The following is a 22,074-nucleotide window of genomic DNA, read 5'->3' on the forward strand; positions in this document are numbered from 1 at the left end:
ATACAAAGACAAAACCTTTCTTTCCTCACTTTCTGACATTAAACCGGACTAACCACTTCCTGTTTGACAAAAGCCAGAATAATGATTACTACTTTAACCTCAGAAGTTGACAGATATGCCATTATTCAGGGGATTTAAATATGAAACTGTGGTCAAATGTTTTATGTATTTTTATGTTTTTGTATTTATCTGGCACTTTTAGATAAAGCGACTTTTAAATGAGCAGATAACAAGCTACTTAAAAGGATGATATAGTTATGTTCTCTCAGGACAGTACAGGCTTGATGCTAACAAAGCTAACAAATTGGGAGTCATTTTTTAAGTCGATGGCATGACTTTGTGAAACGGCTGCAACTTACGATTATCTTAGTAATCAATTCATCTGTTGATTATTTTGACAGTAAATCGGATAAAAAAAACATTGCCATGTTCTGGAGATTTTTTTTTTATTATTCAACCAATTTTGTCTTTTTAAATAAAAGTACATTAAGAAATGCAAATAAACATAATTAAATTACTTTTTAAAATAAGAAAATAAGTGCTTCATTACCCAAAATTAGATATCATTAGCAAATCATCTGCAGCTGAAAAAAATACTTCAACACATGTGACAATTTTTTTGGATTAACCAACCACTACTTGGACAGATAGAGATGCTTAGGAGATTCTAGTTTTCAATACTTTTTTATTTTTACAGAAACTGGAACATATTTCCAGACAGGTTTTTCTTATTAAATGCAATATATACATTTCTGTACAGTTTTGGTGTAAGGATTGCTCTGAATATGTGGTTCTTTCAGCAAATGGCCTCTTTTAGACTCTTTATACTCCAATTAATGATTAATCGATTACTAAATTAGTTAACGATTATTCCAAAAGTCGATTAATCCGATTGATCCTTTTCGTGGTGGAGCTCAGTTCAGCGACGGGAGGTATTGCAGATGTGTTCTTTCAGGCTAAATGAACCACATTCTGGACTGTCGGCGGAGATTTCACAGGTGGAGACTAAACACTTCACCTGCAGCTGAATAGTGTGGTGGGTTGGGCAGTGCCTCATTTTTCTTATGTCACAATCAAAGGAGGCAACATGACGCTTAAGCCGGTCATCGATCACGACACCAAGGTTTCTAGGTACTTTTGGCAGACCAAAAGACAGAGACTCAGGCTGAGTTTATGTTGAATTTCAGTCCAAAAACTATAAATCTCACAACAATGCAAAACTTGACCATATCACATTAATGTTTAAAAGCTTAAAACAAGCAATGCCTTGACCTGCCTGTGTTTTCGATCAGCACCATCTGCCTTTTAAGGCCGGGATATATTGAATCTGTAAACCATTTTGCATCTTGGTCACGACGACAGAAAGAAAAAGTGAGGTTAAACACGAGGGAGGGCCAGAAGAGGTGGCTCAGTTGTGTTTCAGATATTAAAAAGTTTTCATATGTGAAAGGGGAGCTACAGCAGCTGAGGTAAGTGGGGAAGAAATCTCGACTAGCTTCAAAACTAGGAAGAGACGGGCAAACTGAAGCAAACTGAATGCATCAAAGTTATCAGCTTATAATAGTTTAGCAAAAGCTCTTAGGCAATTTTAAGGATTAGCTAAATCTGCCTCTGAACATAAAAACAGGGAAATATATATTGCATCTCTGAATGTTTAAGTAAGGCAAAAACAGCTTGTTGGCAAATGAGTGAAACTTTATTTTTTAAGTTGGCTGAAACACAGCAGTGGTGCAACTTCTGCAGATTCTTGAGCTGAGCTGATAACTCAGTGTTTCAAAACCAACACACTTGGTGGATATTGAACAACAACACTTTACATGAGAAGAATTTGTCCTCTGCTGTTTCCCCGTTCTATCTAAAAACGACCAATCAGAGGCAGGAGTCAGGTCTCAGTGCTCGACAATCACAGTGTCGTGTGGTGCTGCTCAGCAGATGTTGTGAATAAAGAAGAGAAAGGAGAGCACATAAACCGTTTTCCTGTAATGGTAAGCTGTTTCTCCACCATTAGCACATTTAGCAGCGGATACATGAGGATGAGTGACTGCTGAAGACCTGCCTGATGGGACTTCACAGTTCATCTGTCTCATAAAAAACTGTCACGACCCGGTGAACAACTATGTAATAAACATTCATGTTAAAAGCCACATACTGCAGCTTTAAGGATCCACGTGTGTCAAACTCAAGGCTAGTGGGCCAAATTTAGCTCACCTTAGCTTTTTATGTGGCCCTCTATATTCTAGACTAAACACTAAGTGTGCTGAAATATTATGTTATCAATCAAATCAAAGCAGTTTTTATTCATTTACTGGCAAATTATACCTATCAGTCCCTCCAGGTTCTTGAGGATTTTTGTAGAAATCAACAAATCCTGACAAATGGATGTCAGATTATATTTCATGATCTCCTCAGCAAGTGATGAAAGTCACATTCACCATCATAAAAAAACAGAACTATCACAAACATTTCTAAAATTATTACCACATTTCGTCCAAAAAGAATCATGAAATCCTGGAGGGACTGAAAAGATTTTCAACAATAACACTTAACTTATTGACATTTTAACAGTTTATGAACATGTTTTATCAATGTGCCCTATAAGAGCATTTATGATCTTGATTTGGCTTAAACTGGAATGTGATTGTATGACTGTCGCTAACTCTCATTTGGGTCATGCTTTAGATCATCGCTGTGTGACAGAGTGTGATGCTGCCATCAGAGAGCAATAAGTTGTCGGCATGCTGGTCATTTAAATGTCAAAGTGTCGCCTCCCACCCCCCACAAACGACAGATTTCTGCAGCGACAGTACAGAAGGAAACTTGATCATAACTTTACTTCTTGAAGTAGACGTTGTCCTCTTCCCAAAACCAGGTGTAGGTCAGGTTGCCAGGGTAGGCCTCCGCTTGGCAGGTGAAGAGTGCGTTCTGTGATATGTTTACGGTGACGTTTTCTGGTGGCGAGACGATGTAGGGAGGCCCTGAGGGAAGGAAACAAAAAAAGCTGAAATGTTAGTCTTCTCTGTAGCATTGACAGCAACCGTCAACAAGTAACAACTTCCTGCCGCAGCGTTCGAACACTCTGCATATAAAGAGACACCATTGCTCTTTTTAATACTGACTCACTATTGTTTTTGCCATGTGGTGCATATCAGTAAAACTTTCATTCAATTTTTTCTCTCTGCTTTTGGTTTCCAGCAGAGCATCAGCAAAAACTAAAAATAAAATATAGGAAACTCAAACTTCTTGACCTTGTTTACATTCTCTGTGTTAAGATACTTTATTTTAATTAAAAGTTATACAAGTAGGAATAAGAGCAAAAACAAAGAGAAGACAGAACTTTTTGAATATTAAAAAAAAAAACACTATTTGATCTGATCCTCTACATTTTACCAGAAGCTCTCTGGTAGTGATGTTTTGCAACCCTTAAACTAAATCCATGTCGTTTCTCATTCAATTAAATTTTAATAAAACTAAAGGTTAAGCTGAAGATGAACATCTATGGTTGTTTGTTCCTGTTTTCTTGTGTTGAACTGATGACCTGTCCAAACGGCGCCTGAGAAAGGCATGACCTTATAGGTCAGACAATAAGCAATTAGTCGCATAATAAATTAAAATGAGTTCCATCATTTCCGATTTGATGATTATTAACATTATTTTGTGATACTTTTTTTTCACTTTATAATGTATTTATGGGTTTGGTTGTGTGTAGTTTTTATTTTCCAGTTATTTGCTGTTAGTTGTCGTGTTTCATATTGGATATTCAAAATTGTCTTCCAGTGTCAGTGTTATGCGTTCTTCACATAGTTAAAGTTTATTTGAGAGGGAGAACTGCATGATTATTCCATTTTCAATTGAAAATGGTGTCAAAATGACAGTGTTATTCTTTATTGCAATAATTTCCGGGACAAGACTAACCAGAGATTCTCAAAACTGCAGTTTGTGATCTGTGAAACCCTCAGATGCCCAAATTAATACTATTAATATTAATACTTTTGCGCATTTTGCACATTTTGCTGAAAAAAAAGAAACTCCCAGGCTTCTTGTCTTAGCAAATGTCAGTGTGAGCAAAAGCACAAGCTACTCACTATTTACATTACCTCACCACAGTCTGGCGGACGACACAGAGCAGCCCGCCACTGTAACCTTAATAGTAGTGGCAGCTGTAAGTTGTGTGTGCTTCACATTGTCACCCCTCCTGGCCTCCAGAGGTGCCGCAGGTTTTGCAGAAAACTCAATAAAAGCAGCAGCAACCATGAATGGTAAGCGTGTTTTCATGACGGAAACCTGCCGGTTGTTTTCCTCCCCGGAAGTTCAGCTTCACATATCGGCCGGGACGACCGGCAGAGTCTCACTTGGCAATTAAAAACAAAAAACATGCCGACACGGGGATCAGATTGTTTTATGTTTCATATTGAAACACTGAATAAAAGTAGACGGTGGTGGTAATGGGGAAAACACACTTATTGTGGATTTTACGATTGATGGATGATTGCGCGCGCACTCGGGGAGGTGCAGCAGTGGATCGCAGCGGCGTAAATCTGATATTAATATGACAGAGGTTAAAAAGCAGTCACAGAGCCTCAGATTAAACATTAGCATCTCGCCTGGCTGGTGACAGAGGGGGGCAATAAGGACTAACACCCTTAACGCTCCTCCTTTCACTGGTCGCTCTATTAAAAAATAGGCAGGCGGAGAGGAGCCATCTTGAAATTAATTTTTTTATGATGTTACTTAAAGTCACGAGGGCTTCTTTTGAAGAAACACTTTAATTGCTTCATTTTCGACAGATAACAAAGCAAACAGGTTCATAAGATTTTTTTTTCTTTGGTTTTTTAAATCAGAAAATGAGCCTCATCAAAGCAGAGACTTTACATGATCAAACCATCTTTGGTAAAGAAAACCAACATTGACATTTATAACACTCAAATTTTCTCTGAGCTCTGTCTCATGGCACACGAAAGGCTCAATAAGCCAACATAGAATAAAACAGCATCAGTGTTTGTTTCAAGGAATTTACTTCCAAAGTTCCAAATTAAAATAAAAATATTGTCTAAATGCTGTAAAACTCAGTAACAGGCTGCTTTTAAGTCTGCTCTCTGCCAAACGTAAATGTTTCACATCAAACTAATTTTGAGATCAGACAAACTCCAATAACTTGAGTAATTCACAAAACACATTTTCCAAAATATTATTTCATTAACTCTGCCAGAATTTTTTTTTAAAAAGTTAACAGAACATGTCGGACAATATGACTAAAAGACTTAAAAAAGGGAATACGTCATGCCCTAATCCAATGAAGTGAATCTTGGAATCTGCTGATCAGTGAAAAAAAAAAAAATGAAAGAAAAACGTCAGCGAAAGAGCAGCAGGAAGTCCACCTCTGAATGGCTAGAACCAAACAAAATGAAGTTTTTGGATTGGCCTAGTCAAAGTTCAAGCTTAAATTTGACTTACTATTCTATGGCAAGACCTTTCGTGTCATTCATGCTAGAAATCCCAGAATTAAAACAACTCTGCAAAGAAGAGATGGGGTCACAGTTCCTTTACTGCGCTGCAAAAGTCTTGTTGTTAGTGACTGCACTTGAATCATGGGTTCATTAGATTTTTTTGCATAACATAAATAACTAAACAAAACCTTAAACTTGTATTTTCTTTTATTCTTCACATTTATTTGACAATTTGAGACAAAAAAGAAGTGAAAACAGAAGAATTTTGGAAATTCTTACAGCCATATTTTTCTACACCTGTTTCTATATAAAAAGCATCTAACAATATGACTCCTCTACTTGTTACAACAAAATAATAGCCAAGTGTTTACTTGTACTGTCTGTATTTGCTGTTCTGTGAACAGGGAGAACTTCGCTGCTGTTTGCACCTGCAGAAGTCAAGCGTTAAAATAGACTCGATGCCCACTCTGCCGTAAAAGCGAGGCGTTCGGCTGCTTGTTAAATACACGCCGTTAACTCCCCGAAGCAGCAGCGCTGTATCGGGAGGCTGGCAGCACGAACCCAGCTATCTGATCCACGTCTAGCAGAGGGAGGCGGGTTAATGGTCCAGAGACAGACGGGGACGTTCCGGCCGTACGTACACATTTACACAAGCAGGCTAAGCGCTGGTCTGCCTGATATATTCCTGTTAATACATGAGTGCGCCAGGAAGCCGCCTTTAGGTCTAAACGCTGAAACTGAGCCGGCCGGGTTGGTACACGGCCAACCCCAGGCTGTGAACGAAGACCGGCAGACGAGTCGTTTAGTTTTACAGTGTGATGACGCGATCAGAAATGCTTTGGTCAACGACTCCAGCTGCGGTTCGGGCGGCCTTACCTTGAACCAAGAGGCGGGTGGTGTGAAGCACCTCTCCCTGGTCGCTGTACGCTCTGCACGTGTACGCCCCTCTGTCGTCTCTGGTGATGCCGAGAATGGTCAGGCTGCCGTCGTGTACCTTCAGGTCAGAAACAGAGGAGACGCCGTCAAACTTCTGTTTGCTTTTCCAGGTATTTATGTGTTTCCGCTAAACCAAACAGTGTGGCGTACAGTAGAGTTGTTGCAGCTGCTGTTAAGCAGAAGTCACTGGAGCTCTAGATCAATAACATGTCTGAGTTTCTTGAGGGAAAATGTTCCTCCAGAATCCACGAACGGGAGAGCACCAGCTGTCATTAGACAGTTCATCGAAAAGCAAGGTAAGCGTCAGACGATTTCGGGAGAAAGTTGTGGAGATGTCTGAAGAAGAGTTAGGTTTAGAGCTGAAATTGGGCCTAAAGAAAATCCAACCCGGAGCAAACAAGATACATATTTAAAGTAAGCGTTCACAGATTTCGTCTTTAGACCATAATTCGAGTGAGAAGTCCAACTTCTCCCGCTTTTAGCTTTTGTTTAGCGTCTTCCAACTCCATTACGTTGCTTTTTGTAACCTCAGGTTGAGTCAAGTGCAGATCATCTGGGATGTGTGATTAATAGGAGAGGAGGAGCATTTTTTTGGTTGTGCAATCTCAAGACCTTCTGCACCTTCCTTTCTTTGCTCCCTCAACAGGGTAAGTTTCCTTCTCCTCTACTTAGACGACATTCAGTCAGTTAACACATCTTTATGTCACGTGTTCGTTCGTATGTTCCGTACACTTATTGAATGCACCACAAAAGCCTGAGCTTTTTTTAAGCATGAATCTGGAGTGAAAATGACAGGGAACCAGAGGAGCTAATCAGAGGGAAGCGGCACCAGCTGAAGAAGAAAACAGGTAACGCAGGATGAGGTGATAGATAACAGCTGTGCAGATATTAGGCTGACAGGCAAAGGAGAAGGTGAAAGAAAAACAGAAGGATGCAAAGAAATAACTGCAAGGGTACAGAGTAAATACTAATCTAAGACAACACAGGCAGGAGCACAAAGAGGCAAGAGTGATGAATAAATGAACACACAAAGAAATAAAACAAAATGCAGGAGCCAAGGAAATAAACTGCAAAGAAACAAACCCCAAAGTACAAACATCCTCATATCATGACAGCAACAACACAAGCCATTCATTTCTTCACAACACTGCAGACTCTAAGGTGTCTAAAAGTTTCAGAAGAACAGAGATGTGAGAGGTTATTGTAAAGGAAATTTTGGAGACGTGTCCGCGGCGCATTCAGGCTGCAAAAGAGCGAGAGAGAGCCAGATTTTCAGCAGATCCCAGTAGAGCCGAGTAACTTCACCCGTTTCGTGAGCCTTTGATGTCCATCTGGAATAAAATATGCTGATTTTTCTGAGTTATAAGAATCTGCATCCTCTAGCGAAGATAAGTAGAGACTCTCGTTTTAGTTGTGTTACCTGCACTAATGCCAAAAACAGCTTAAAATAACTTCCTTAAAATATATAAAATATATATAAATAATTTAAAAAAAATTGTTTGACAACTTCTACTAAGCCCATGGTTTGAAAATTCATTTTCTTTTTGTGTGGTGTGAATCAACATCATTACCTCTTGTTTGCCTGAAACATTTCTACCTTAAAGTGAGATTGCAACATTCTGTAAGCCTGAAAACATCACAATCTGTTCCCAAGCAATCCCCGCAATGAACGAGCGCATGAAACAGACCAAAAAGAAGAAGAAAAAGAAAGAAAACGCTCATAAATTATGCAACAGGTTGCGAGAGATTCTGTCCATTCAAGTCACACACAGCTGTAGTGTGTCCATTCACGCGGCACAGAGGGGGAAAATCTGCGGCGCCTGCAGAATTATTCCCATTCATCCATCTCTCAAATGTTTGTCGGGCTACTGTTGGATGAACCAAAGCAGCTTTGAATTTCTGCGAGTCTGTTGGCAAACTGGATCGTCATTTATCTTCAGGGAGGTAGCACTTTGTGTGGCGCTGCTGTAAGCTAGCAGCACACGTGTCGCTCTGGGTGCCGGGAGCGCTAACCAGTCACTGGTTTGTTGTGAAGTATCACTCTGAGGCTTACGAAGCCATGTGCAAGGATCGAATTAGCCGGGAGAGATTGAAATTGTTCTACTTTCATTAAACCAATAATAATAGTAATAAAAAAAGTAAACTAAATAGGTGAGATTAAAGTTCTACTTGTAGAGTGGAATATTGCTTTAATGTTGTCATGTTCAAGTCAGGATTTGGCATGAATGCATCCAGAGATAATGTCTCTTTTAGCATGCTAACCCATAATGTTAGCATGCTGTATTGCATGTATTGTATTGTAATAATAATTTGAAGCAGTTTTTATATTGTTCTTTTCTAAAATCTTTATTTACAAGAATTCCTTGTTCACTGTAATAAAACATATATATCTTTCTAATTCTTTAAAAAAGTGGAACTACGCTTTCCACTGAGAAGTGCTTATTTTCTGACTTAGCTAAAGAAGCGAATTCAATCTGCATTGTAGTAATCCATCATTGTGATGAGGAAAGAGTAGGTGCTTCTTAAAGAGACAGGGGTTCAATTTCAAGGCATCAAATTATGAAATCAAATTTCTTTTTAGTTATGTTTGATAAATACAACATTGTTATAATGTTGTATATATATGTGGTATAGTAACTTGATTGTCCTATAAAATGGTTGGAAAATACATAACACCACCCCTTCAAATTAGAAATGCAAAATAGTCTTTTTTTTTCTTATTTGTACTTCTATTTTATTTAAAATAAGTTTATGTTTTGGTTCAATTTATGTATCCAAAATACAGATTAACATCTTACATGACTGACTTATAAAATCCATAGAGTGTCCTAATTTTTCAGGGATCAACTCTTTTCTATTTTGTTGGTTTAGAAAAATATTTTGCTCAATTTCTCATAATTGAAGACAAATCGAACAAACTTTGTTGCTTATTCTACACCGTATGTGTCAGTCTACTGTATTAGAGATTAAAAATAACAGCTTTTATTTTTTCTTGACACAACGTGCAGCCATAAACCACCGGGAAGCCACTGTTATTTTCCAGTTTTCTTTGTTCTGTTTCAGAGAAGGCCTTAGAATCCCATCCTGGCAGCTGTTCACTCCTTTCCAGCCTTCAAATTCAATGTCCTCTTTTTGTCTGTGCCCATAAAAAAAGGAGGATACAGAGAGACTCCAACACAGACTGTCACATTCCTCCTTTTCTCCAGGATGTCTCTGTGGATCTGCAGCCAGTCCAGTGAGCAAATATCCCCTCATGCTCAGTCTTTTTCTCTACAACAGAAGAGAACTTTCTCACATTCCCTCTGGAAAGAGGGAAACGTTGGGTAAAAGCTCTGAAATTTGTGCAGGATCTCCTCCTTTTTAGCTCTACATTCATTTTTTTAAATCTTTGGTTAATGTATTATTGATACGGAAAGAAAGATTAATTATGCATCAGAACATTATCTAATCCTTTACTGGGGGAATGCTGTTAAAGGAGGCGGCTGGAGGGAGCAGCAAAATGAAAGAGAAGAAGTGAACGAGGTCTTTTAACAGGCTGCCTGTGATCCTGTCACTTCGTGTATGTGCGTCCTGTGCGGGAAGCGAGGAGCGCGTGCTGCCTGCAGCCGACTAGAATATAAGTGACATGCAAGAATGTGAAGAGACGCTGCAAAGAGAGGCGGCAACCTGCTTCAAAAGTTGAAAAAGTGGTGACAATCTGTCCCGTTCAAGCAGCAGGGTTTTTCCCCCACCCCCTTTTTTTCCTTCAGTGCCTCAGTATCTTCACTTATGTTAATCAGACTGGTACAGTGATGTGAAAAAGTCCTCAGAAACAACCGTTATTTGTTTCTGATGTGAGGCTGGCGTTCTGTTAACGTTCTGACGAATGGATTTGCGACCTGCAGACTTTCTGCTTGGATGTCGGCGGCGTCTTTTCCTATCAGTCCAGCAAACGATTTTTTGTTATTTTTGACGGGCAATCAAATAGTCAAGAGTTTGTTAAATTCCAGATTTGATCACATTTTAGAGCCATGAAACCGTCTTAAAATTAAGATTAACATTAACAAATCGAAATCTCTCTTTACGCTATTCTCCAAACCAGATATTAAGACGCAAAAAAAAAAAACGATCATTGGAGCCCCGTTAACACGTTATTTCTGTACATGGATGAAGATCTCAGAAACTGTGACAAAAAAGAAAGAAAAAATATAACAATGCAACAATGCATTAAGCTGAAACAACCAAAACACTGAGTTCCTTTAAATCAAGGCTTTATTGTTGCCTCGGATTTATAATGGCGAGTGAATTGATATTATACATTTAATATTTATTTGTTTCGTGATGACATTTCATTAGCCTAATAGCAGAATTTCCTAAGTCCCATTTTACAAAATAGGACTTAGGCAGTGATGCTATTAGGCTAATGAGTTGACAAAATATAATGTTTATTGCTGTTTAATAATAGGCAACTGTGTTATCTTTTAATCATTTTAAAGCACTTAATGATTAATACTTATAAAGCAAATAAACTTGCTTTGGTTTGACAATGTTGTTGAAATAAAGTTTCAAAGCCATATTACAGCAATTAAAGCAGGATTTCTCAGTCCCAGTCCTCAGGCCCCCTCTGCTCTGCGTGTTTTAGATGTGTTTCTATTTCAGAACAGCTGATCCAAATGATTGCATGACCTCTTCTGCAGCCATCAAGTACTGCAGAAGGCTGTTAATCACCCACAAATTAAATCCAGGTGTGTGGCAGAAGGGGAAACACCTAAAACAGGGATCCGCCACTGATTCTGAGTGAATTGAGAATCACTGAGTTGAAGTGTCAGGAACACGACAAACCGGTTGTGTTTCGAAAAGTTAGACTTTCAGCTGCTTCCATTCACTGACACTTCCTGCATGACCAGTTCTGTCGCTTGCGAATATTTTCCTCGATTTTCTTCTTCATCATTGAATAAATGATGAAGATCTTCCTATTATGTCTTTTTGGGTATCCATGGTGTTATGTTTGGCATGTAATAAAATCACATTTTTGGTTGCTTTGTTTGTATATTTTTCTCCATTCTGGACATAGAAATGAACATAATTATCACAATTATCATTATCATCCACAAGCTTGATTATAACTGAAAATGAAAAGATGAAACCATAGTGATTTAGATTTGATTTTTGCCTCTTATGATTTGAGCAATCCATAAATTCACATTCACCCTTTTTATTTTTTCCCCTATCGATAAACGTAAATCATGTCATGTATATTTTTTACCACAACGTGCTGTCAGGTTCTAATCTAAAAATGGAGAAGATAAAAAAAAAAAAAAGATGTTTCAAGACCTTCAGAAATCCCAAAAAATCATGATCAAAACCACTTTGGTTTGAAACCTTAGAATATATAACACGATTACTGACTTCAGCAGGAAGAAAGTAAAAATGACACATTTTATTTAACATGCAGCATCATGTGGCTGTAACGCATCATCACACTTCTGAGTCATCTGTATTTTAAGCGCCTTTGAATCCCTAACAGCAAAGCATGGAGCTGATGTTTATTGATGTTGCTTTGTGTGTCGCTGAGAGACTTTATTTATTTATTTATTTATTTCGCAAATCAAACCACAGTGAAGCTGTGCCAGAAATATCCTGTCAGACATCAGACAACGGGGACGGTTTTGTTTTGGGTTTTTTTTCCCCTCACAGAAATAAAAATTCGACATCACCAGACAACAAAGAGGGTTGAGAAATGCGAGGCACGCTGCCAGTTGCTCTTCCCAATACAATGAAATGGATTCAGTGTGCGTGTGTGTGTGTGTGTGTGTGTTCATGTTGGGGGGTTTTTAAGCACAAGATATCAGGAATAGGATTATGATATCAATAATTTTCTAGATTCTCCAGTAAAACAGCAGCATGATCTAATATGAGGCCGGATGAGATGTGGACCGTAACATAGTTTTGGTACAGATGGGCTCAGTGGATGATGCCATCTGTGCACAAAGCCTTTCTATATTTATGTCCACAATCACAAATCAGGGTTTTGGCTGTTTGTATACATACTTTTTTTTAAATTTCTTTTCCTCACCGAGTATTTTGAGTTGGTTGCAAGCTCCTCCCCTTCTCTGAGCCAGCTGATCATTGGTTTTGGGTTTCCCTGGGCAGAGCAGCTGAGCAGAGTGCTTCCCCCTTCCTTCGCCTCCACATACTGCGGCGGGGTCGCTGTGAATGAAGGTGGGGCTGCAGAGACAGAAAAATAAGCATGTACTTAAAGTCGCCATTACACACGTTTAAGTAGACAAACAAGTTAACTACTAACTCATGCTCTGCAAGACGCAGAGTTTAGTGCTTCACCTCTATGTGAGGACCGATCACATCAGGATTATACTGGTTTTACGTTCCTTCAAAACCGTTTGGAGTTTCAGATCAATTTGATTTGGTTCAACTTGGTTGAGTTGGGGATTAAAAATGAGTAATTTGTTACATTTCCAGCTGCGCTGTGTCAAACAAACTAAACCTTTTAAGAAAACCAGTTCTCCTCCTCGCCTGTGGTGGCGCTGAGCTACTGAAGGAAAACGACACAAGAACCTCTGAAGAAGAGACAGATCAACTTCTTTCTTCAAAAAATGTAAACAAAAATGATTTGTAGGATTTCTCTGTTGTTGTTTGTGAAAGACCACAAGCTATATCTCCTGCTGTTTTGATTGCGTCTACCCAGAATGCCCTGCGCTTTAGTTCACTTCCTGCTTCTAGAGCGGTTTCCAGTTGGAAACACATGTGCATTCAAACCGCACCAGAGTTTGAATGCACAATTTAATTCTGGTTGTATGCGGACCCGAATAAAATTTTTTTGGTTCTCTTCACAGTTTGATTTACATCTCCCCAAACGAACTGGAGCTTTTCGGCAAGCGAACTGGAGTTTGATTAAAGCGGATTAAACAGGACTGGTGTGAATGCACCCATAAAGTTTTTTGATTTATTTCAACTTTCTTGTGTCTAAAATTAAACCTGCCACCCACATTAGATAAAAAAAAGAGAAAGAAGCATTGTTATCAATACCTTAACTTTCTTTTAGACTAAAATAATCCTGGCTTTCACTAAAGAAAGAGTTACTAATTATGTGTTTAATGTTTCCACGTTTTCAGATTTATAAATACATTCAGTACCAATGTCCTTTACTGCACAGGAAATGGCCTGGGAATGGGGAATCGAACCAACAGCTACACATTTGAGCCATCCACCGCCTCTCGTTTTACACTTTATTGTTGAATTTTATTCAGGAAGCTCTTCTAAAAGATATTCAAATTTTGAAGCAGTGGTGAAATCAAGGCTAAATAAAATTTAACACACACATAAAGTCACAGTAAAGGAGGCATGTTTAGGAGTTGACAAACGAATTCAGAACATCTAAAGCGCTCAAGGCTTCACTTTCCTGATACAATAATGAGAAAGAAACGAAGCAAAACTAGCATTAAAGCAGTAATATAGAACTTGCAGTATTTAAAAAATACTTTTTTTTACATATTAGCTAAAACACTCACTGTCACCATGACAGTATGAAATGAAACGGATAATGTGCGAAAAAATAAAAAAGCTACATTTTTTCACAGACCATCTATTTTATATTGTACTGCTTTGACATGGTGTCCATTTATACAAATACATTAAAAAAACACTGTTTACATAAATGTACATACTTACATACTGCAGCTTTAAGGGAAACACTGTTCAAATCAAACTAATCCTGTTTGAAAAGGTGTTTAACCTTAAACCTACTAAACTTTGCATTCAAATCAGGATTTGAATGCAAAGTTTGTGTTTTTTGTTGAGTATAATTAGACTTGTGTGAAACTCAAAAGCTATTGGCTTATAAAGCTGCAATATGTAACTTTTATGAAAAGATTATATACATATTTGCTGAAATTATCACTTGAACTCTATAAAGTAGGGGAGGAGCTTCACTTTTTCACAGATTTTCTGTCATATGCTAAACTGTCACAATATGGTGACGGTTTTAACAAATGTTGGGGGAGGAAACATATTTTTGTAAAAGTCACATGCTGCAGCTTTAAGTTAGAGTTAAACAACCTTTTGCTGAAGATCCACTCAGGTGTTTTTAGTATTTCAATTGATCAGAATGAAACTTAAACATTTCTCTGCAGCTCTTCTGTAACGTGTTTGTTTTTCAGTTGTTAACAAAGGGACAGCAGAGGTATGCAAAAGCAATTAGGCCCTACAGTTGCTGCTCATAATGTTTGGTGATGTGACAGCCACCAGCTGCACGCCAGACATGGATCTGAGTGGATAACAATCCCACATACATCCTTCCTATTTAGCAAAAAAACAAAAACAAAAACACTTTGCATCATCGCTGTGCTTCCACCTGATGTTTCTGAGCTCTTTAAACAGCCGCTGCTATGCTGCTAATCATTTCCTCGAGGCCACCAAACTGCAGCTCTTTCCTTCCTACATAACATTTTGATTATAAATAGTCACACTGAGTTCAGTTAAATAAAAAAATAAGAGCGCTTTGGTGAAAAATGGGTCAGCGCTTGCCGCTGGGAGTGCTGCCATGCTTCAGACTGCACACAAGCACCTGGCATGTAATAAACAAATTACCCAATTAGCACTTTAGACATCTGTCTGTCCGTACTGGCCTTTCGCTCTCTAACACCCATTACATTACATGATACAGTTGATTAAAGGAGATTCTTATAGGAAGTACCAGTGATGCATCCTTCACCCTTTGAAGATGACTAGTAGATAGCTGACAGAAGCTGGTTTTAGGTTGTATAAATTTAGTTTTTGATTGCCTCTCAAAGTGACTCTATGCTTCTGATAATTACGTCGTTTGATCGGCCCTCTACGCGCTGCGTGGAACAGTTAGCTTCGTTTCCACTTTCCTCCAGGGAACAAGCATCAGCTGACAGGAAGTAGGTGACAAACGTGGCGTTGCTGTGACAGCAGCAGATACATCAGCCCACCTGGGAATTGTTTCACATCGTCAGCTGCAGCTCCACACGCAGGAAGCGTCACCACGGACGGGGGGAACATGGGAATTACACAAAATAGGAAGAAAAAAAAAAAAGCAGCATCCCGCGCAGTAAACCTCTGCCCTACTTACAGATGCTCTGCATCAATTATCTACATTAAAAAAATGCTTGAAGAAGTTATGCTCCTTCTGCTTGTCTCTGCAGACCAACATGGCACAACTTGTTCAAGCACTTTAAAGTAGTTTCACATCTCTTCAATCTCCTCATACTCTTTTTTTTTTTTGCCCCTAAGAAGTAAAAAGCATTCAAGGACAAGTTCCTGTCCCAACTAAAACTGATGCAGTTCACAGAATTCAGAGTATAATTGATTTTTAATTTTTTTTTACAAACATTCTTGACATGCTGGACACCAGGCTGTATCCAAACCGGCAGCAGTATTTAATTTTAAGATAATAAAAAAAGCACTGCAATTAAGTTTTTGTACGTATGATGCGCAACTTAAGTTCTCTGCCTTTTTTCCTCACAAGCTGCCTGAATTAGAATCAGTCTAAACATTTGCTGCGTTTGAAAACCTAGATAAAGTAGCTACTTCAGCTAAACTAAGTAGCAAGCTATTTTACTAAATAGCTAGCTAATCTAGCTACTTTAGTTAGACAAGCTAAACTTGTTGTAGCTCCTTAACAAAGCTGCCTGAAGTAGCTCCACTAGCTAGAGTAGCTACTGCAGAACAGGACACTTTATTTGATTACAAGCTAAACTTGTAGCTTTTACTTTCGCTACTCTCTGGCTAACGGAGTTAAACAAGCTCAAGTAGCTATTACAAAACGGGATAATTTTTTCTTAATCACTCGATCGACGGGGCAGAATAATCACTAAATTACTCGATTACTAAACAGTGACCTTCAACAGTGCTTGATGAGAGCATGTACGCTTCTGCTCAGAACTGTACTCATTTTATTGGAGATTTATGTTTTTAATTCCATGCATTAGTAAAAGTAAATCAATGTGCGAAATGAGAAGAAAAATGAAAGAAACGATAGGGCCTTAAAGGTCAGCAACAAACGAGGTTCAGTCCGAGACCCGAATGCCACTTATTACTCACTAAGTGGCACGGTTGCGAGATTTTATTAATGATGTTTTCGGGCGACTTCAGAAAGTAGCAAAAAGGAGGAAGACACGGTGGATGAAAGAAAGAACGACGAGACAAAGAGGACAGAGACGGAGCGAGAGAGACTGGCTTCAGTGTCTCTTCCGGGCACAAGGCCTTGCCATCTGACACCTGCCACTGAGCGGGCATGGAGTCCCTGCCCGCTTGGCAGGAAGTCCGCGCCCACGAACAGGAACACAAAGGAGGAGTTCATGCAAATACTAACGGCCAGAGGAAACGAGTGTCCTTTAATGTCTGCTGGGCCTGGGCGAAGACGCCACCTGCTTCACCTCAAAGACTCCCATTTAGAGGACGACAACGACTCAGCTCCCCCGTTAGATGTTTCAAATACTGAACCAGCTTTCAAATTGTGACACATGAGTTCATATCAGTCCTGCTGCTGCAGCTCAAAGAGTTGGGAGCTTGCTGCGAATATTAACGAGGCCGGTACAGAGACGCAGTTTGCTCAAACAACCCGACATCGACACAGATGCTCTCGAACCTCCCAAAACGACACAAAAGGAGCGCGCCGCAACATGACCCATTCAGCCAATTCAACCGGCAAACACAGATTTCCTATTTAAGCGGAGGGTGATTCATTGCGGCCAGCGGGGCAACGTGCAGGAACAAAACAACATTACATTGAGCCTTTATTACAGCCATTAAAACAGATCAGCATTTTCATCCTAAAGTGGCTATGCAAGCAGTCGACGCTTCTCTACACATTACTTTGCACACCACGCCTTGTGATCCTTACTCAGCTGTGACAAGCGGTGGGGGGAAAAAAAGGAAAAAAAAACATGCAAGAAATCGAAGAGAATAAGCATGAGTTTCACGCAGCTCTCGTTAAGTTCACAGACCAAAAATATACGTGATTAACGGCACCTTGCCCCCCCAAGTCACTCTGACGACGCAGAGGAGTGAAGCTTTCTGGAGAAATCAACACTTTGAGTCTTAACATTTCTCCTTTTTATCACTTGAATTTTCCAGGAACAAAAAGAAAACTGCTGCTATACAACAAAATTAGAGCAAGAGGCGATCTCGTTCATGCTAATGTGCAGCAGCCTCACCTCAGACTGTCCTGTAAAACTCTTTATATGCTTCGAACCTCAGGTTACAAGTATTTCTTGCAGGAGAGTTTTATGCAGCATACCAACACAAATTACTCCAAGGTTGTCAAGGAAAATGACTATAAATGCTTTTGTTGGAATTGGGGAGAAATTGAAGCCATATACCAATACCACAGAATTGAAGTATGGAAAATTTGCCGCTCACAGACAAATCCAACAACAACGAACTAAGTTATATCTTTGGCCATCAAAAAATTAACAGATTAAAACAAACTCCAGACCATTTTCTAACACTCTTGTCCGTAATGGGGTCGGGAGGTGCTGGTGCCGATCTCCATCTAACGTTCTGGGCGAGAGGCGGGGTCACCCTGGACAGGTCACCAGTCTCTCGCAGGGCAACACAGAGACAAACAGGACAAACAACCACCTACACACACTCACACACACCAAGGGAGAATTTGGAGACCAATCAACCTGACAGTCATGTTTTTGGACTGTGGGAGGAAGCCGGAGAACCTGGAGGGAACCCACGCATGCACAAACTCCATGCTGAGAGGACCGGGAATCAAACCCGGGACCTTCTTGCTGCAAGGCAACAGTGCTACCAACTGCACCTCTGTGCAGCCCACTAAACTCCAGACCTGAATGATTTTTTTTTTAAAAAATCAATTTGCAAACTTTTTAAATTTAAGTTCATATCCATCTCCATCTGGTCGGACTCAGCTAGCTGGAGCTATTTTGCACAGAATGCACAAAAAACGTTCAGTCTAATTGTGCAAAGCTGGCAAAGATACAACTGTAAGACTAGCAGAGCTAATTGAAATGAATGGAGTTTTCTGTAAAGTATTACCAAAGGGGGTTAGAGCCAAATAAATGACAACATTAAGATGTTGCTACTAAAGAAGTTGAATTTTTGCGCCTCTACTTTACAATTCTGCATCATGTTGGATTTGTATATCGAGTATAAAGTAAAAATAATTTTTGCCACTGTGGGAAATTTTCAGGTGTAGTAGCAGCAATACATAAAGATTAACACAAAATCTATTTTTATAAAAATATAAAAAGAGAACTATGAACAAAATGCTGTGCAGTAAGGGTCAATTTACTACATAAAATACTGTGCAGTTATCAAAATTATTAAAGACAGCACACTCCAATCTAAAAAAAAAAAGGAAAAGCAAAAAGAAAAACGTGCAATTGAGTTGGACACTAAAAAAAATCTTCAAAATTTGCGTGTGTATTTAAGAAAAGCATTTTGAGAAATAGTCTAAAACTGTATGTAGCAGACAGCTTTGCAGAGCGTAATAAGACCCAAGCGCATCCCAGTCTGAGGCTCCGCAACAACGTGAAGAAGACACACTTCACGCTGGATCGTCAGAGCCACCGGGGCATTCCAGGAAAATGCAAAGGTGCAGATTTTTTTTTTTTAATCTTTGTTTTCCGCCTGCTCATCAGTTTGACGGCTCTCAGACCATCACAGACGAGTGTTGCTGGAACCGCCCGAAACTGGCCACAATCAATCCTTCCTCTGAGCAGCCTCTCACGCCGTTATCACCTCTGGCGTTTGTTTTTTAATTATTTTTTTATTTTATTTTTTTTGAAGACAGAAAAGAAAGCTCTGTCAAGCATCATGAAAAAAATATGCAAAATGGTTAATATCTCTATATTGGAGGAGAAACTTATGGTGAGGATGTGAGTGGAAGACTCCAGCCTTTAAGGCCGGACATGTTAATCGGCTCCCCCGTAAAGATGAGTAGCAAGCACTAACGTTGATAAATATTTTATTGCAGTAAAATACTCACAGTGGATTTCACAGAAAAAATTCATTGAGTGGGGAAAAAAGGCATCCTTGAGTGTCCTAAAAACACCATATAAAGTTTGATATATTATCATCATCACCAGAGCCTGACATATTGGTACCACTGCTTCCTTTGCACAGCCTCATTTTAGTCAATATCATTTTAGTTTTCTTGTACATGATTTTACAAGGTTGGAGAGAGATCTAAAAATTGCTCTCTGTCGTTCAGTGTTTCTCAAACTCTTTCAGGCCGAGGACCACGTCACCCATTCCACACACTCCTGCACCACCTCACCTGAAATTGGCCCACAATAACACAACATCTCAATAATCAGACATGAAAGTTTCTTATCCTTTGGTATTGACTTACCAAAAGATGATGAAAGTCACATCTTCATACCATCATCTGGTATGAAGATGTGATGTAGAAGGAAAAAAAAGCCTCAATGCTGTATCCTTGCAACAGTAGACAGTAGTTTTTTTTCCTCTGTGAAGCTCAATGGGCTTATTCAACAACAACACATCCTAGATTTCTCCCTTCTTCACACGAGCAGGGCCATTCATGCAGGCGGATGACTCACCGTTGACCGTGAGGTGCACCCAGCTGCCGTTGTGGAAGGTGTCGTACTGTTGCTCCAGCATCAGGACCCTGCACTCGTACCAGCCCTGGTCCTCGGAGCGCACCGGGTCAATCTGCAAGGAGGCCTTCCCATGCAGAGAAGCTCTGCCTGCAGACAGAGTTGGAGGAAAGAGAGAAAAAAAAACACTGAGTTGGCCTCAGCAAAGCCATAAACATTTTTTTTAAGGCATGTCGTTTTCCACAGCATGTGCCGCCATGGGTTTTGCTGTGTGGAACATAATTATCTAAAACGTGTCCACAATTGCCAAATTTTTTATTTTTTTTTTTATGTGGCTGTTTGGATGTTGTGGTTTCAGGCATGACGTAATCCTGTTTACTGTGGGATATTTCATATCGTCCTCAGCCAGGGCGATGTTTAAAGGTTGGAAATATCAAATAATTAACTAATTCTTTAGAATCGATTCATAGTCTGCTTTAAGGAAAGTTAGTTCTTCAAAACTTTTCTGCAAGAAGGAGTTTGCGCCTTTATTTTGCTTTGATCTGGAGTCATAATTTGAGATGTGGCAAATTCACGTTTGTCACTTCCGATACCGATGCAGATATTTGCGGTTTAGTATCGACCGATACGATACAAAAGAACAGTTACTTAAAATGTTTCTTTTGTTTTTAAACTCAGACATAAATGTACGGAGTTATACATTTATTTGATAATGCTGCAGCATTTCAGATACTTAAATACATCAATAGCTTCACAAGCTTGGACAAACATGATAAAAACAACACAAGTTTAATTTGTTCAGTCTTGTTCAGCAATTAGGAGAATAACAGCCAATGTGAAATGAATAATAAAGAAACAATAGATTGACTGCCTTGGTCAAACATAAAAATTAAAATACAAGAAACCTTTCAAATGGTTCTGAAAGTACAACTAGGAATATAGTGTAAAATAAATGACAATGTATGACGTCGCTCAAAGCACAAAGCATAGAATTAGATGGAATAGATCTGCCCTTATCTGGATTGGGAACATCGTCACCGATATCTACAAATGTTTTCAATATCGGGACCAATCCAGATATTGATATCGGATTGGTGCATCTCTGGTTGTAAGCTACCATATTTTAAGATCTAGGGATCAGAAGCAAATGTATGAGAAAATGTAAATATAGCATTTACTGAAATTAAAAAAGTTTAGGAAAATTGTTTTCCACATATGAGAGTCGAACTAATGTGTTTAATGTTAAATCTTTCAAAAAACTGATTTTCAGTTCAGGAAGCTTTTGCAGCTGAAACTTGTGGCACGACATCAGGCTCCCACTGGCAGGTTTATGTCAATATATCATAAACTACGTTCCAACTAAGTGAGCCATCCCATCCGGGTGTCAAAAATTCAAAAAGCTAACATAACTACTGCTATAACTATTTAAAGATAACTTAACAGCTATGTGGCTCCAGAATAAGGATTTAAACATGAAGCTGTCTGCAAGACGCATCTTCATCTGAATTAGCATAAATCATTTGATGTCATACTGCCAGAAAAAAAAAAGAAAAAGAAAAAGTCAGTCTTGGACTTCACAGAAATCATATTTCTCACACCACTTTCCCATCCTCGACTCTTCCTACTTCAAGGCTGGGGATAAATTGGAATTCTAAAAAAAGGAGGAAATCACAAGGGATGAGAGATTTAAAGGAATGCAGGCGCAAAGCAGAAACCTTCAGCTGCCGAACGAGCCGCCGGCACCTCCAGCAGCCTCTGACAGCCCGGCAGACTTCTGCTCCCTCTGACAAGTGCTCAGAAAAATGGGGGCGTTTTTTTTTTCCCAAAAAACTTTGATGTGTAGATGTACTGTAAGTACAGCTTCCTGTCACTTCAAAGCGAGTGTCAGGCAAACAGATCGACGTTGAGGGAGGGCTGAAATTGCTCTCACAGCATTAGTCAGGTACTAAAGCCAAGCATGGCTGTCCTATTCCAGGGGGAAAAAGTTATTATTTATATATATATATATATATATATATATATATATATATATATATATATATATATATATATATTAGCAGAAAATCAGTCCAGCAAACAGGAAGTGGGAAGAATATCTTTAAAAAATCTTTTTTTGTGTGTGTGTGTGTTTTATTTCAAAG

At 39.1% G+C, this 22,074-nt stretch overlaps 1 protein-coding gene across 5 annotated transcripts in view; it reads right to left on the bottom strand.

Annotated features, from left to right (window-relative positions):
- The window catches only part of igsf9ba (immunoglobulin superfamily, member 9Ba), a 73,685-nt gene that overhangs the window by 28,836 nt on the left and 22,775 nt on the right, over nucleotides 1-22,074 (bottom strand). For all 5 annotated transcript variants that reach the window (XM_055045626.1, XM_055045625.1, XM_055045627.1 and 2 more), the window contains exons 3-6: nucleotides 19,937-20,083; nucleotides 12,436-12,587; nucleotides 6,321-6,438; nucleotides 2,834-2,975 (exon numbers count right to left, since the gene is read on the bottom strand). In XM_055045626.1, the coding sequence (XP_054901601.1) occupies nucleotides 2,834-2,975; nucleotides 6,321-6,438; nucleotides 12,436-12,587; nucleotides 19,937-20,083 (559 nt within the window). The remainder of the gene's footprint in view (nucleotides 1-2,833; nucleotides 2,976-6,320; nucleotides 6,439-12,435; nucleotides 12,588-19,936; nucleotides 20,084-22,074) is intronic.

This window comes from Poeciliopsis prolifica, unplaced genomic scaffold, assembly GCF_027474105.1.
Source record: "Poeciliopsis prolifica strain line A6 unplaced genomic scaffold, Auburn_PproV2 SCAFFOLD022, whole genome shotgun sequence".
NCBI classification, from domain to species: domain Eukaryota; kingdom Metazoa; phylum Chordata; class Actinopteri; order Cyprinodontiformes; family Poeciliidae; genus Poeciliopsis; species Poeciliopsis prolifica.